The 15885-nt window shown below is 40.5% G+C and overlaps 1 protein-coding gene across 1 annotated transcript; it reads left to right on the forward strand.

Annotated features, from left to right (window-relative positions):
* The first annotated feature begins 297 nt into the window (after positions 1-297).
* Positions 298-8234, forward strand: ttpa (tocopherol (alpha) transfer protein). Its single transcript, XM_028593541.1, has 5 exons — positions 298-609; positions 2936-3089; positions 5624-5817; positions 7186-7296; positions 7446-8234. Exons 1-5 carry the CDS (start codon positions 430-432, stop codon positions 7674-7676), a joined length of 870 nt encoding a protein of 289 aa, XP_028449342.1. The 5' UTR covers positions 298-429; the 3' UTR covers positions 7677-8234.
* The last annotated feature ends 7651 nt before the right edge of the window (positions 8235-15885 follow it).

Consider the following 15885-nt stretch of genomic DNA (forward strand, 5'->3'; position numbering starts at 1 on the left):
AAAGGCAGCACTGAAAAAGAACGACCGTTACATTTCAATGTGCAGTTTTCTACTGATATTTTCTTTCACCTAAAACTAAAAATCTGTTTTGTGTCTATATGGCCATATGTCGCAGCCAGAGCCATAGAGATATATATACTCTGGTCAGAGTGATAGAGAAAGACATATATCTAATAGACATATACATATATCTCTATGGCTCTGGTCGCAGCCTTTCGCTTTCGACACAGCCCGCTCTCTATTTTTTTTATCTGTCACTTTACACTCACGGGCACGCCGGCCCACCGTCCAATCCCAGCACCTCTCTCTCTCTCTGCCTGTCTCTCTCTCTCTCTCTCTCCCTCCCTCTCTCCCCCAGCTCCAGTAGCAGCCCGCGGGCACAGGCAGTGATATGTAGCCGGGGGCCTGCCATACTAACGCGGGTGCGACATGAACGGGGCTCAGCTCAGTGAGTTCCCGGACGACTCGGAGCAGCTCGGGCCGTATGTGAGCGGCCTGCGGCGCAGAGCCCTGCAGGCCGGCGAGCTGTCCGCCGTCAGGACCTTCTCCGACCAGTTTCTCCTCAAGTTTCTGCGGGCCAGAGACTTGAACGTGGACCTCTCTCTGAAGGTAGGCTACGCCTCGCTGCCCTGTCAGGGGAAAACCAACAACATAGCCTCCTGGAAGGAAGTACACAAGGGTAGCCTTAAGGAGCAGTGAGTTTAAGAGACTGAAATGAACGTTGACTTCCTGAAAGTTTGTCGAAGCCGTTGATTGACTGACGGAAGTCTGGCAGTTATCGGGAAAACAATAGCCTACGTGTATTAGTCGGTTTACTTCAGATGCGTTTTACGTCTTTATAGCACCATATTGCCAAATTGTTATTGACAGACATCATGTTTATTGGATTTATTAAAATAGGTTAGGCTTAAATGTGTAGGCTACCGTGGCCTATTATTGTTTACACAAGTAGCCTATGAACTTTACAGCATGTCCCTAAACAAGATTAGTTATTGTGAACTTTATTATTTATTATTAGTAGTAGTAGTAGTAGTAGTAGTAGTAGTAGTAGTAGTATGGCAGTGTCACATAGTAAGGCTCATGTCCACATGCAGCTGGTTTAAATTTAGTGCTAGAGGAATTCAAATACTGATATAATAGAATAAGCAGTAGGCTACTGTAGTCAAGGCCACTGTATCCAAGTATCCTACAATGTAAAATTAATATTTTCTGATCTACTTTCCCACCAACTGACCGATACCAGCAGGGCACAAAATTAACTTTTTTGTCCACCAGCCAAATGGCTAGTGAATGTTCAAATTTGACCTGCCACTTAATAGATTAACAATACTTTTTTTTGGCTGGTGAAATCTACCATCCATTTATATATTTCTGGTATATCACTTGATACCAGTGATACCAGCGTAACAAGTTTGGCTGCTGTACTTGTTTCCTGGTTGGCCAAAAGTTGATTGAGTTTCCTTGTACATATCCTGTGTTAAAAAAAAAAATACAAAGTGTGACTATGAAAAGCAAATTCCTCTTTAATATCACATCAACACAACAATACTCTTATGTAAGATAAAGTAAACTCAGTACAGCCCAGTGGTGGAATGTAACTAAGTACATTTACTCAAGTACTGTACTTAATTTCAAATTTGAGGCATTTGCATTTGTCTTTTCTTCTCACGCCACTTTCTACTTCTACTCCGCTACATTTCAGAGAGAAATATTGTAGTTTTTACTCCACTACATTAATTGGACAGCTTTAGTTACTTCACAAATTAAGATTTTAGCACAGAAAACATGTGTAGTTTATAAAATACAATGTTTTAAATAAACTACCCAACAATATACAGGCCTACAAGTAGCCTACAGCTGAAATAATTAGCCAATTAAACACTGGAACTTTACTTTTTAAAGTACATTTCCCAATGATAACTTTTACTTAAGTAGGATTTTCAACGCAGGACTTTTACTAGTAACAGAGTATATATTTGTATATATTTACAGTGTGGTGTTAGTACTTTTACTTAAGTAAAGGATCAGAGTACTTCTTCCACCACTGCAACAGACTCTGTACACATCTGAGCTTGTCCAGTCAGTGTGGGGGAACACAGTTGTTGGTTCAACAGGAAGGCTTGGTTGCTTATTTTCATTTGAAAACAGCTGGAGCTCCCCCAACTGGGCCGAAGCTCAGCAGTCTGTACTGGTGACTTGAATCACTGATACACGTGCACATACTGACTCTGACTTTTACCACACAAATCTCCGAATCAGAGTGAATCAGCTTTATTGGCCAGGTTTTGCGTAAACAAACAAGGAATTTGACTCTGGTTAATCTTTGCTCTCAAAGTACAACACTCACTTAACATATAAAGAATAAAAACAGAAAGGACAGTAAGAAATATAAAGCTACTGTTAAGTATACAGTCTAACAATACAAAACAATTTACAAGAAATATACAATAACAATTGAAGTGAGGAAAGGAATATAGTGCAATATCAGTATAGTCTGAGATTTAAGATTTAAATATAAATATAGTACAAGGCAAATAGTCCTTAGAATTAGCTTTTATTACAACCTATCACAGCCCAAGCTTGTATTTTTATTTGTTCTGTTTGATCTCCAGCAGCAGGAGCATTTACTATGAGGGTTTGGCACAGATTACAGAGTAGATTACATTGGATAGGTGTCAACTCCTGGAACGTATATATCTTCTCTGGGGCTGCAACTAACGACTATTTTCATTGTCGATTTAATCGATTTAATAAATTATGGAAACCTATAAATTGATTATCAAAATAGTTGGCGATTAATTTAATCGATACATTTTTGCAGTTCATATCTTCCTTAATGCACCGGTGTTTCAACTGCAGTCACCGGTGCTGATATAATCCTATGAATTCCTCTCGATTCCCTGATGTCCCTGAATGTTGCATTTGTCCTGTGCAGCTCTTACTGAACTACCAGCGGTGGCGGAGGGAGAGTCCTGAGATTAGCACCTGTCTGTCTCCCTCCTCGGTGCTTGGCCTCCTCAACACAACATACCACACCGTCCTCCCCCAGCGGGACCGCACCGGCAGCAGGGTGCTCATCTACAGGATTGGTGTGTGTGTGTGTGTGTGTGTGTGTGTGTGTGTGTGTGTGTGTGTGTGTGTGTGTGTGTGTGTGTGTGTGTGTGTGTGTGTGTGTGTGTGTGTGTGTGTGTGTGTGTGTGTGTGTGTGTGTGTGTGTGTGTGTGTGTGTGTGTGTTTTTTTTTTTAAGCCTTAGGGGACATTCAGATTAACAAATGCAAAAATAACGGCGTTTCCAACCGCATTTAAAGGCAGCTTCATTTCACGGAAAAGAGAGAAAGAACAGGGCCGAGCGAGACATAGCAAGTGCTCTGTTGTCGCAGGACACAAGCACGTAACTGCCCGGGAGTTTGTGTAATAGCTGGATTACACAAACTCCCGGGCAGTTACGTGCTTGTGTTTCCTTTTTTACCCTCATAGTGTTGTAAAACTTTCTTGTGGCCGCGATAATACGGTGGCCGACAGGTGTAAAACGCACTGCAACTCAAAAAAACAAAGATATGAAAAAACACATGCAAATAGACAAAACCCAAGCAAATTAAGAAAACATCGTCATTAATTTGACAACACATGCGCAGCATTCAGCAAACGCGCTGCAAATACACGCAACACAACCAAATACACAAACGCGCTGCAAATCCAGAAATGATGCAACATGAAAAGCACACAAATGCAACAGAAAAACGCTGCATCCAGTTTACACAACGGAAGTTGTCCAAGCCCCTAGGGGGAGCGCTAGACCCCACACACACACAGAGACAGAGAGAGAGAGAGAGAGAGAGAGAGAATATCATTGACATAAATATATATATATATATATATATATATATATATATATATATATATATATATATATATATATATATATATATATATATATAATGGTGGTCCATTATAGACCCTGTTGCTCTGGACGGAGACCAGTGAAGGCTATTAAAAGCACTTTTCCGGTGATCGCCAGCTCTACTGCGCAGCCTCCAACTGAGAGAGACAACGTAAATGTGACGTGAGCAACGTGTCTGAAAGTTGTAAGTCTTCTGGTAGCTGTGACAAGAGAAATCTCAATCATTCCCAATCTTACAGGGACAGAGAGCGTAGGTATATGTAAGGAGATAACATAAGCACAGGCTAATTATTGCTAACTAACATGCTAGTTAACATTCGTAATTAAACCTAAACAGCTAACGTAAGTCGAAACTGCCTGCGAGCTTCTCCTGTACTATACGGTAATTTCTCTACTGTGCGACAGTAAGTCACTTGGTTATGACACAATTGTTAGCCTATTTTTAAAAAAACGTCTGCTACGGAGCCATAACGTGAGGTACAAGGTAACGGAGCCTTTTATACATTGTCGTGTTTCTTTAGAATTAAACAACGGACAAATAGTCTTTAAACGCTTCAGATGTAAAGTTATTCGTTGTCAAGTGACGTAAAAAAAAAAATGGCGGTCAGTGGAATGCTAACAGGAGGCGATACCTTTGTAGCAACAAAATGGCGCCATCGGAGGTTCGAGTTCTGAAGCGAAGCTTACCCCCTTGGAGAATATTAATTTTTAGGTTTGGCCCTAGTCTTTTACAGTATTATAAAAGAGCAACAGGTTTACGTAGCTAGCGTGTTAGACACTGACTAGCTAACACTGGTTAGCCCATATATGTTACTGAAAAGCAGCACACCTATTAAAAAAATTAGGAAAAAAAATGTCCACTCGCTTTGACATGAACCCATTTTTTTTGTTGCATTTGTTTTGTGCTTTACATTTTGCATCGTTTCCGTATTTGCAGCGCAATTGTGTATTTGGTTGTGTTTTGTGTATTTGCAGCGCGTGTGCTAAATGCTGCGCGTGTGTTGTCAAATTAATGAAGGTGTTTTCTTAAGTTGCTTGTGTTTTGTCTACTTGCATGTGTTTTCTTAAGTTACCGTGCGTTTGCCCCTGTTGGCCACCGTACAATAAAGGCAGTGCTGTTTTCATGTTTCCTGTACGGGACTCTCACACCGCCTCAAACCTCAGCTCAAAACATGGCGACAAGTCTGAGCGCCGGTTACACGATCGGCCACCGCAGCGTGACGTGGGGTTGCGTTTCTCCAAAACATTTTTTGATAGTCCGTCTTGAATATGAGCAATGAAAAAAGTTTTAAACCAGTTAACAGCGAGGCTGTGGATTACATGCATGCATCGTTTCCTGTCCATGTGTGAATAGGCAATTGTTTGCTAAGACATTTCCCATAACCACTTTATGAGGTCATAATATGTCAATGTTGTGTTATCAGCTTCTTCTGCTTCCCCCAAGTGGCCAAAAAACCATTCAACCACACCGCTTTATGGCTTAATGGTAGGGTTTACAGTTGATGCAAGAGGTTACCGGCAGTCCCACTGTAGATACCTACAACATAGGTTTTGCTTTATAGTTTACTGGCCAATTTTTCTGTCGGAAACCTAAGATAAAGGCTAAAACCTACGTAGAGCAACAGACTGATTCAGTGTTGGTTAAAAAATATTTCTTAATGCAGCTTAAAGACTGATTGTATTCCGTGAAAGTTTAGCAACACGTCTGTCTCTGTCTGCAGGGCAGTGGATCCCGAAAGACTGGTCGGCCTTCCAGGTGTTCAGGGTCAGCCTGATGACATCAGAGATCATCTCCATGGAGACGGAGACGCAGAGAAAGGGTCTGAAGGCCATATTTGACTTGCAGGGGTGGAGTTTGGGCCACGCCCTGCAGATTAACCCTTCACTCGCCAGAAAGATATCCTCTGTGCTTTCGGTAGGCCTAAAATCACAAAATTCAGGTTGGATTCACTGCAGATACAACCATGAACCAGTTCTACCGTGTGCCGTGAAGGTGGACACTTAACTCTGTATATGCTGTGGTGCTGTGCTTCATTTGAGTCTTCATCATGGACTGTAAAAATAAGGGACGTAGCAGAAGTGACGTCACCCATTGGTTTGTGGATTCTTTGGGACATGGTTTCATGTTAATCAAATGCGTTTGTTGCTTAGAACATGCTAGCGCGGACCGCTGATTAGCTTACAACGCTAGTATATGAGGCACAGGGCACTGGCACTGACTAGCCAGCTTGGTTGGCAAGGTTATACCGATCGCTGTACGAGATATTTTTAGGCGACCAAAATGTTCCAATTAACTTTGAAGTGAAAACCAGCAGTGAGAGGGCCAACGTTTAAGATGAAATCATGGACAACACTCAAAACGAGTTAACAGCTAGTTTAATGTCCACAGTGCCATTGTTAGCATTGCTAAGCCTCTGTCCTGATTGACAGGTCGCTGGGTAGCCACGCCCTAAAGCATCCCCTGGTTTATCGTCTATTTTAAAATAACTAGGACCATAATTTACTAAATGAACACCATGCTGTATTGAGGAAAGACTTGAAAGTAGCGATTAAGACAATAAACGTGTTCACGGAGTTAATAAATTAAGTGAGAAGTAGGGTAATTTTCTCTTCTGTAGAACCAGATTTCTTTGGAGTCGCCCCCGGCTGGAAATTAGATAGAATGCAGGTTTAAGGCACTTCCACATTGGCTTCACTATTCAGACCCAGAGGCTTCGTCTGTTATTTTTACGGTCTACATCCACAATTACATTTTATTGCTAGGCAGATGACACCCAACACTTTAATACATGTTCTATCAAAAAGGGAGAACTTGAAGTCTCAACTAACCACATTATGACAGCATGTTACACCACAGCGAAGACATGTGAATGGCATCAACGTAACCTTCCGGTCACGTATGGCGTCAGTGTAACCTTCCAGTCACGTATAAGGAACACGGCAAAAACAATACACCGTTAAAGTCAAACTATTTCTTTCTTTAAGACATGCAGTAGTTGTGCATGCATTTGTTGAACAGTGACCCGATTATTGTAATGTACATTGTGCATTGTAATTTGCGTCATTCGCACCAAAAATTTGCATCTGTTCGCATCTTTGCATTGATGACTTTATATGTAATTGTGCCGCCGAATTAGGGGAAAACGCGAGTGTTTGATATGACCATTATTTGCTGTTACATACTGTTTTATAGACCGGATTGGCTGACCTAGTAATCTGCTTAATTTGTTTCTACACCCGTCCTTGTGCGTGTGTGTGTGTGTGTGTGTGTGTGCATGTTTAGGACTCTTTTCCACTGAAAGTGAGAGGAATCCACCTGGTTAACGAGCCAATGTTCTTCCGGCCAGTCTTCGCCATGATTCGCCCGTTCCTGCCAGAAAAGATCAGACAGAGGGTCTGCAGCCTTTCCATCACACTGATCACACTACACTGCAAAGATACCCATCTCTGTTCTTAGACTCTCTTCATATACAATGAGTGGAAATTGCTTTAAAGTCAAGTTCTCTCTCTCCATATCTCTCTCTCTCTCTCCCCCCACTGTAGATCCATATGCACGGCGCTGATTTCCACAACACTTTGAGCGACTTCTTCTCCCCGTCCGTCCTGCCACCAGAATACGGAGGGGAGGGGCCCGGCATAGAGATGGCCTGTCAGGACTGGACCAATAAGCTGCTTCAATCAGAGACGCTCCTGCAGCAGATTGCCTCTCACCCAACAGGCGACATCGCCGTTACTCCTGAGGACTCCTTGATCTCCGAGGAAAGGGGAGAATGAGAGACTATTAGAGGGATGATGTTTGGAATTCTGGGCCCCTCGGATCACACCTACACGCTGCTGTTTTTGTCCTTCCTCGGCTGGGGGCCCCTGGTGCTGCCAGCCAGCCCGGCTCCTTGCCCTTGTCACTCGGTGGAAACTTCAGCGTTGTCACTTAAATGACAATTTGACAATGATTATTTAGTATACGTTGAAAGACGTCGACAGTAGAGGGAAGAGGAGCGGAGACAGCAACTCATTAAGGATACGCTGGACTTGCTTTGCTGTCTGTTTTCCTCCAAACGTGTCCCCACGCAACTCTCCAAACTCCCTTGTTTGCGTTCTGCTTCAAGCCCTATGACGCAGCCGCACCGACACCCACCCCGCAGTCAGGCGGCCAATCAGCTAACACTTGTGTTATGACGCGACAAATAGCTCTGGTCCATCTGATTGATTTACTGTATGTGCGCCTGTGAGCCGTCTTCCTGGCTACGTTGCTCATTGAAATCTGACCAAAGCGAGAAGTTGCATCTTCTAATTGAAATACACATATTTGCTTCTGGAAGAGGCCGATGTCAATCTCACGTCCGTGTTTATTACTAAGTGCTGAGTTTGAGTCCGGATGTAGTTAGCCTAGCTTAGGATGCAGACTGGGAAATGGAGGAAACTCTATCTGGTCTCTGCATGTGTATGTAAAAAGGAAAAACTGTCAACACCTCCCAAAGCTTAGACGCTGACGATTATTTTCATAGTCGATTAATCTGTCGATTATTGTCTGGATTCATTGATTAGCCGTTTGGTCTATAAAATGGCTTAAAAACATATTTACAGTTAAGATGCTGGAATCAGACAATATTTCCACAACAATATCCACAATATTTCCTTTTTTTCTCTCAAAGAAAATGACTCAAATTGATGAAATCAAAATAGTTAGCAATTTATTGATAGTCGACAACTAATCAATAAATTGATTAATCTTTGCGGCTCTAAAACATACAAGATACAACAATGTGTAAATAAAACCACTTCAGATGTCGTTCCCCCCCGTGTTTACACTAAGCTAGTCTGATCCAGCTCTGTACTTTAAGCACAAACATAGAAGCAGCATCAATGTTTTTATTAGGGCCGTGCTCGATTAAACAAATTCTTAGTTGACTAACACTCATTCAATTGTACTGACTAACCGATTAGTTGATTTAATCGACAGATCTGTAAATCTGAGTTTCTCCACAAAGAGTCATGCAAAAGCACCACTTTAATTCTTGTGTTTACCAGAGATGTGCTCGTACGTTTCTTGGAAATAAGTCATTCAGCGGGAAAAAAAGCATAAAACAGGACTAATCGACTAAAGAAATCTAAGTTGACTAATACCAAAACGACCGATTAGTCGACTAATCGACTAAGAGGGAGCAGCCCTAGTTTTTATCTTGCTCTTTAAAAAGAAGAAAGCATACGAGCGCATATTTCCCACAGCGTTGACCTTTTTTATGTAATAAATAGACTTTGTATTCTTGTATTTAGATTATTTTTTCAGTGTTACCTGAGCAGACTCTTCTCTCCTCAGTGTTTTGAGGTAGAGACTGGATCTAAAGACTTGGAAACAAAGCTACCTTATCAGGTCTTTTACTTTTTACAGGAATGTTGCTGGATGTCACACCAAGTTTTGGTTACACTTTACTTGAAGGTATCTACAAAAGAGTGTCATGTGTTCATGACCGTGTCATGTCACTCTTATGTAGATACCTCCAGGTAAAGTGTTAACCTTCTTTTTCAGGGCTGGCTCTAGTGTAGTTGTTCTGTAGTTAGACATTAATAACCAGTGGACCTCAGGGATGGATTGCAAGGAGGAGATTTGTGTAGCAGCTGCAGGGCACAACCTTCACTCAGAGGAGCAAGGAGACAAGAAACCAAGACAAACCAAACCGTCCTCTCGGCTGTAAAGTCCTGTCAACTCAATCTAAGCACCGCTGTGGCTTCCCAGGCATCAAACTCTCAAACCGTTTCCACAACAAGTGTGTGTTTTAAGTTCCCCATGGACAGCAATGCTGCAGGTGAGAATGGACCCTGACCTCCCCTCCAACTCATCACTCCATCCATCCATCCATCCATCCAGACAATCATCTTATCTAGCCAGCCAAAAACCCAATCCATCCAGTGCTGCTGTCTGCAGGATAGGCCAGATTACTGGGAAATGTGGTCAGTTACTGAATACAAATGACATGGCAGTTTTTTGTAATTAGTAACGTAATCCATTGGATTACAAAGAAAACGTGATCTAATCTGAATTCTTTTGGATGACTTCAAAATGAAACATTGTAAATCTTAAAAAAAAAAAATGCTTTTTTGAGTTGCACAAATTCCATTTCTTTTTCTCTTTAAACATCTCAAACATTTTCAGAGCATATAAAATGCCTTTTGCATACTTAGTTTTTACACTCTGTCAAATCAACAGACATTTACAAACAGTACTGGCACATACTACAGGTGTACGGTGTGTATGTAGGGCTGCAACCAACGATTATTTTCACTGTCAATTCATCGATTAGTGGTTTGGGCTGAAAAATCGGCCCAAGACGACGTCCTCAAATGTCTCGTTTTGTCCACAACTCAAAAGATATTCAGTTTACTGTCACGGAGGAGAGAAGAAACTAGAGTAAGAGTATTTGAGTCTTTTTTTCTTTTTTTTATGGAAAAAAGTAACTCAAACCGATGAGTCGATTATCAAAATAGTTAGCGATTTATTTAATTTAATACTTGACAACTAATTGTTTCATCTTTGCAGCTCTACTCTACAGTTGTACTGTGAGTTTTCTACAACTTGTGGGATGTTGGTTTATTTTGTGTAAGTTTCTGTTGCTGCTGTTTTTTTAACCAAAGGCCACATGGAGGACTTTGCTCTTGTCACGCAAGGGGAGCACTTACTCATTAACTCAGCCCCCATTTTCAGTGTAAAAAAAGAATAAAAACTCCATTATTCATAAATCATCAATAAAAAACAGAAACAAAGGCGCCCGGATAGCTCAGTTGGTAGAGCGGGCGCCCATATGTAGAGGTTTACTACTAGAAGCAGCGGGCCCGGGTTCGACTCCGACCTGCGGCCCTTTGCTGCAGGTCATTCCCCCCTCTCTGTCTCTCTTTCTCTCCCCTTTCATGTCTTCATTCCTGTCAAATAAAGGCCTAAAAATGCCCAAAAGATTATCTTAAAAAAATAATAATAAACTGAAACAAATATAGTAACAGATAAGTCGCCATTAACCAAACTGGCAACCTGAAGGTAGTAACTTATTTGGCTATATACAGCAGAACATATTCAGCATTAATTGGTCAAATCTAATCAGACTCGTAAAAACATGCTGGTATAAACTTTACGTTGTACTGTAAGGTTTTATTATTTTAAAATTGCCATGTTTTAAAGAGGTTATTAAAAAATGTAATCAAGCGAGCCTTGACAATGTAAATATCTAATTGCACATTTCTCTAATGTAATCTGGGCTGTTTACGGTTTCTTATTTTGTTGTAATCGGATGGCATGTAATCCCGATTGCATGTAATCCATTACTTCCCCACCATGTTTATTTGTTCGCGGTTGAGGATTTTAACTTTGGTCTTTAAAAGTGTACTTTTTTTTGCTTTTCATTTATGACAAGAAACCTTTGACTGTCAGGACCAATATTATGCAATTATGCACATGAATTTGTGGTTCACACTGAGTTTATAATTATTTTTCATTAATGGTTTCAAAATCTAAAATAGGTTTAGTGTTATATTGCAGTAATTGCACAGTTTTGTAATGTTATATTACTAATAAATGAATAGAAAAACAACCTATCATAGGTCAATAATAACAGAATGTTTATTTATTTACATTGCCCTTTAACAAAGAGAACAAATGTATTTCTTACAGTAGGCGCTCGGGTCTCTCTGAGCACATTCAGTGGTATTGAAGGAAAAGCAAACCCAAAAGCTCAAGTTATGTTCTTGTGTTTACACTAATGTGATGTATACAATATGATTGAAGCTGTTTCTGAAACTGGAAAGGTATTTTGTGTGTACGTCTGGTAATGAGCAGACAGGCAGGATTTGTGCACATGAATATGGCTCAATGAAATCAAGTGTTGTAAATAAATGGTGTGTAGCAACGTGTCTGGGATTCAGTTCCTTGTGGTTTTTTTTATAAAAATATAAAATAATGTGTATAATGTACATTTCAGTGCAAGCTAGAAAACCAACAAAAACGAAATACTCCACAAACACATTTCAAAATCGTAATTGTAACAAAAACTTGTAAATGATTCAAATAAGGATTTCTATGTTCAAAAGGGAGTAGGAAGAAGTTAAAAAAAAAAAACTTTTCTGACAGCAGGGCTGGGGAGGAATCAGAGTTTATTCAGTTAGTGTTCATGTTGTCCTCCCTTCTGTGTGTTTATTGCCTTGGACAGTTGGTATATATAAGCGTCCCTCACGTCTCATTTGAGAGGTCTGTTAACCCTCCTGTTTGTCCTCGGGTCAAATTTAACCCATTTTCAAAAAGTTTCTATATCAGAAATTTTGGTTTCTTTTAACCAAATTTTTTTTTTAAAAGTAACGTGGATGGTTCGGTACGACGCTCTTCACAAGTAAAATAAATGATCAGTTCACTACTTTCATTGAATTTGGGTGTTTTATACAATTTAATAGCATTTGGAGAGAAAAAATCATAAAAGAATGTTGAAAAAAGTGTCACAAATGTCGGAAAAATATTCACTAAACGTGGGAACACAAAAAAACATCAAAAGGCGCAGAAAAAATCGACAAAGACGTCGGGAAAAGTGACAAAAACCTTGGTGTTAAAAAAGATAACCAAAACACAACAAAAAGTTGCATGATCGACGGGAAGACAACGCAAGGGTTAATTGAGTTAACATTTTGAATTGCTTAGCCTTATTTTTCAGTAGAGTTATGTTTTGTTGACTTTTTTTTTAAGGGCCCTATAACTCTGCCTTATTTACTTATGAATATTTGTTTTGGGGGATATAAAGCCAACCTTTTGAACTTTAATCCTGTGTTCTTTGACTGCTTGGTCCACGAAAAGTTGGGGAAAAAAGGTAATAAATTGCAATATGTTTAAAATTGCAATAATATGGTATCGTTACATAAGTATCTTGATGCTATCATATCGTGAGTCCCACCCCTAGTAGATATACAGTAGATACGTATTTCTTATCAGATATCCACTGGCAAACATGTTAAGGTACCAGCTGATTCTGTTGAAGTACTGATCAACATGTCAATGCTAAAGAGGTCAGGAAGCTGAGTGGGATTGTCAAGTGGCTGAGATTAGGTTTGAATCTCAGAAAGCAGTTGATATGGTGTAAAAGTGATCAGTACTTCATTTGCTTCCGAAAAGTTCAAAAATTTGAGGGATAACTCCCCCTTACCAAAAATCATACCATATGTATTAACACAGCCCAAATTGTGACATAAATGAAAAAGACAAAAATGTCCCTTGTAATGCATAGCATTAAATAATAACTTTTATTTATATAGTGCCTTTCATGAAACCCAAGGACACTTGACAGAATTACTGTGACTAAGCTAAGGGAGGTTGTAGGCAGTGGTGAACAGGTGGTGTTTTAGGAGTTTTTTTTATATGTCCAGGGATGTAGCATTTCGGATATCTGCAGGGAGGGTGTTGCAACACTAAAGGCTCTGTCTCCAAAGGTACAGAGTCTGGTGTGGGGAATGGAGAGCAGGCCAGGGTCTGAGGACGGCAGCTTTCGGGGTGGGGTGTATGGATGGAGGAGGTCGGAGAGGTACTGTGGGGCCAGGGCATGGAGGGATTTGTAGGTGAGAAGAAGGATTTTATATGTGATGGGGAGCCAGTGAAGGTGGAGGAGGGTTGGGGTGGGTGAGGACCCTGGCGGCAGAGTTTTGGACATACTGGAGCCTGTCTAGGGTTTTGCTTGGGACCCCAGACAGGACTCCATTGCAGTAGTCCAAACGGGAGGTTTGCAGGGTAAACTCCGATCAGAGTTCACTTCAGACGAGATCTTGGTGGACAAGCTCTGATTTAATGTTTGTTGCCAGGGAAACTTAGATGCTGTTCTGAACCCACAATTGTGTCATAACTCTTATGCTGGACTCAGTGAACTTTGCTGAGCTCTTCGTCTCAGATTGATCCTTGTGTTCTGGTAAACTTACGTCCGGTGTAAGAAGGCAAAGGAATTCATAAATTGGAGTCAGATTTGACCGGCCTTAGGGCCTTATTTTAGACTTAATTCCCTCTACAAGGTAATGAAAGCATGTACTGGGTTTCTGCCACGGAGTCAGAGAGTGATGGCCGGAGTCTGTTTTTAAGATGAAAAAAACGGATTTGGTGATATATTTGATTAAGCCATTAGACCCTCTGTAATGCAGCTTCATAAAGCCATACGGTTTACTTTCATGACCTGTCTTTCAGTCTTCCTGTTCTCCCTCCTCTTGCTCTGTTTCTCTCTTTGTGCACTGTCGCTGTGCAGACCTTTGGTCAGCGTTAGCAGCTCAGTAAACATGTTTATCTGCCCACTCAGTCTAGAGAACATTATCTACTCTACAACACTGCAAAGCCCAAATGTGCCTGGGACCAATCTACAGTGCAAGTTCTATAACCATAGTTCACTGTTGACAAGATAAATATGAAGGTTTTTTTGTGTCTCATGATTCGAGTCATCAGCATGCTTAAGGCCAAATCTTGACACGTGATTGTTCTGGCAGTGGCACTCATAGACAAATAAAAGTGATAAAAACAGACGAGGGGGGGCCCAGTGGAAGGTGAGAGTTTACTGGACAGGGTTACATTAACCTGGACTCTGAGATCTGTCCGTTAGATAGTCAGTTAGCCATCATGCTTTACTTAAATCCATAGATATAGTCCAATTATCATTATCATCATTATTATTTATGTTTCACATGTGAACAGCCATCTCAGTCTTTGAGCATCTTCCATATTTACCAAATCAATCTCTGCTTTTATCTTGCTAAACAAAAAATCACGCTGTTCACAATAAAATGGACAGTAGAAAACAAAATGGAACTCATTTTCTATATCATTCAAACAACACATGGGGCAGATCCATTTTTCCTCTTCTACATTAACATATCGTCCTGTTTCAACAGCCAAAGGTAAAACCACAGATCTCACTTGAGCACATAAAGATCTATGCCTTTTTGACTAATTGTATATAACATAATTCTCTGTGCCATATTCTGGTTTTATCATCAGATAAATACGCAACAAAGAGTGTAGCTCAAAGTGCTTTCCAACAAAGTGAGAAACCACAAAATAAAATGACACAAATTAAAACAAGTGCAGACACTTGTGTGATTAAGCCAAACAATCTAATGAGCATCAAGAACAGGTATGCCAAGAACAATAAAATATGTAAAAGATCGAAATCAACCAAGGCCAAGCATTGGAGCAATGAAAGATGTAAACTATGATAATAAAGCGAACCAGTGACAGTTAGTCAAAAGCAGTGCTGAATAAATACGTTTTCGGAGTTTGCATCTCTAATAGCCTTGGGTAGAGTTCCACAGTTTAAGTGCACAGTTCAAAAAAGGCTGAGCTGCTGAATTTTTTTTACATAAATGGACTGAGAAACTCTCCCCCCCACCAAGTCATTTAGACTTTTGTGAAAATCTTCTGATTCATACTTTCCAGACTTTTCCAGACTTTTCAAACCTAGACAGTCTCTATGGGCCCCTCCCCACATCCACAGCTATTCATTCTAGCATCTTTTTGGGCCCGTCCTCAGATGAGGGCCCCCAGTCCGACACCCCTGTAAAAACCTGTGTGTTGTTGACTACCTGTTGACGGACTGAAAATCATGTGTCCCTATCAGGTGTCAACAGTACTGTAGAAATATATCTTCCATCATCTCTCCAACCATAACTTCCCCTTAAGGCGACGTTGCAATAGTGTTGCACCACCTACCATACACACACAACTCCCTGAAAGAGTTCTAATGCAAATGTTCTGTGTTTGGTGACCAACAACCGTTAGAAGCAGTTAGAAACCACGCTGTGACCCTTTGGTTCTTTACAGATACTGTCCTATGCAGACTTATTGGTTGCATATAATATCTTTAAAACAATAAATACTTACTATATTAATTTACAAAGCTTTATTATAGATAAAGTTTATTCACATGCTTTTATTTCATCTAAAAAAGTCAAGCATCTTTTACATGTCTCATATAGCCTTCTCACTTAC

This window comes from Perca flavescens, chromosome 12 (assembly GCF_004354835.1).
Source record: "Perca flavescens isolate YP-PL-M2 chromosome 12, PFLA_1.0, whole genome shotgun sequence".
NCBI lineage: Eukaryota > Metazoa > Chordata > Actinopteri > Perciformes > Percidae > Perca > Perca flavescens.

Excerpts from the sequence above, each read along its gene's own strand:
- ttpa (XM_028593541.1), top strand. The coding sequence starts at position 430 with ATGAACGGGGCTCAGCTCAGTGAGTTCCCGGACGACTCGGAGCAGCTC. Across the intron at positions 3,090-5,623 it reads GGTGCTCATCTACAGGATTG|GGCAGTGGATCCCGAAAGAC; the intron begins GTGTGTGTGTGT and ends CTCTGTCTGCAG. Across the intron at positions 5,818-7,185 it reads AGATATCCTCTGTGCTTTCG|GACTCTTTTCCACTGAAAGT; the intron begins GTAGGCCTAAAA and ends GTGCATGTTTAG.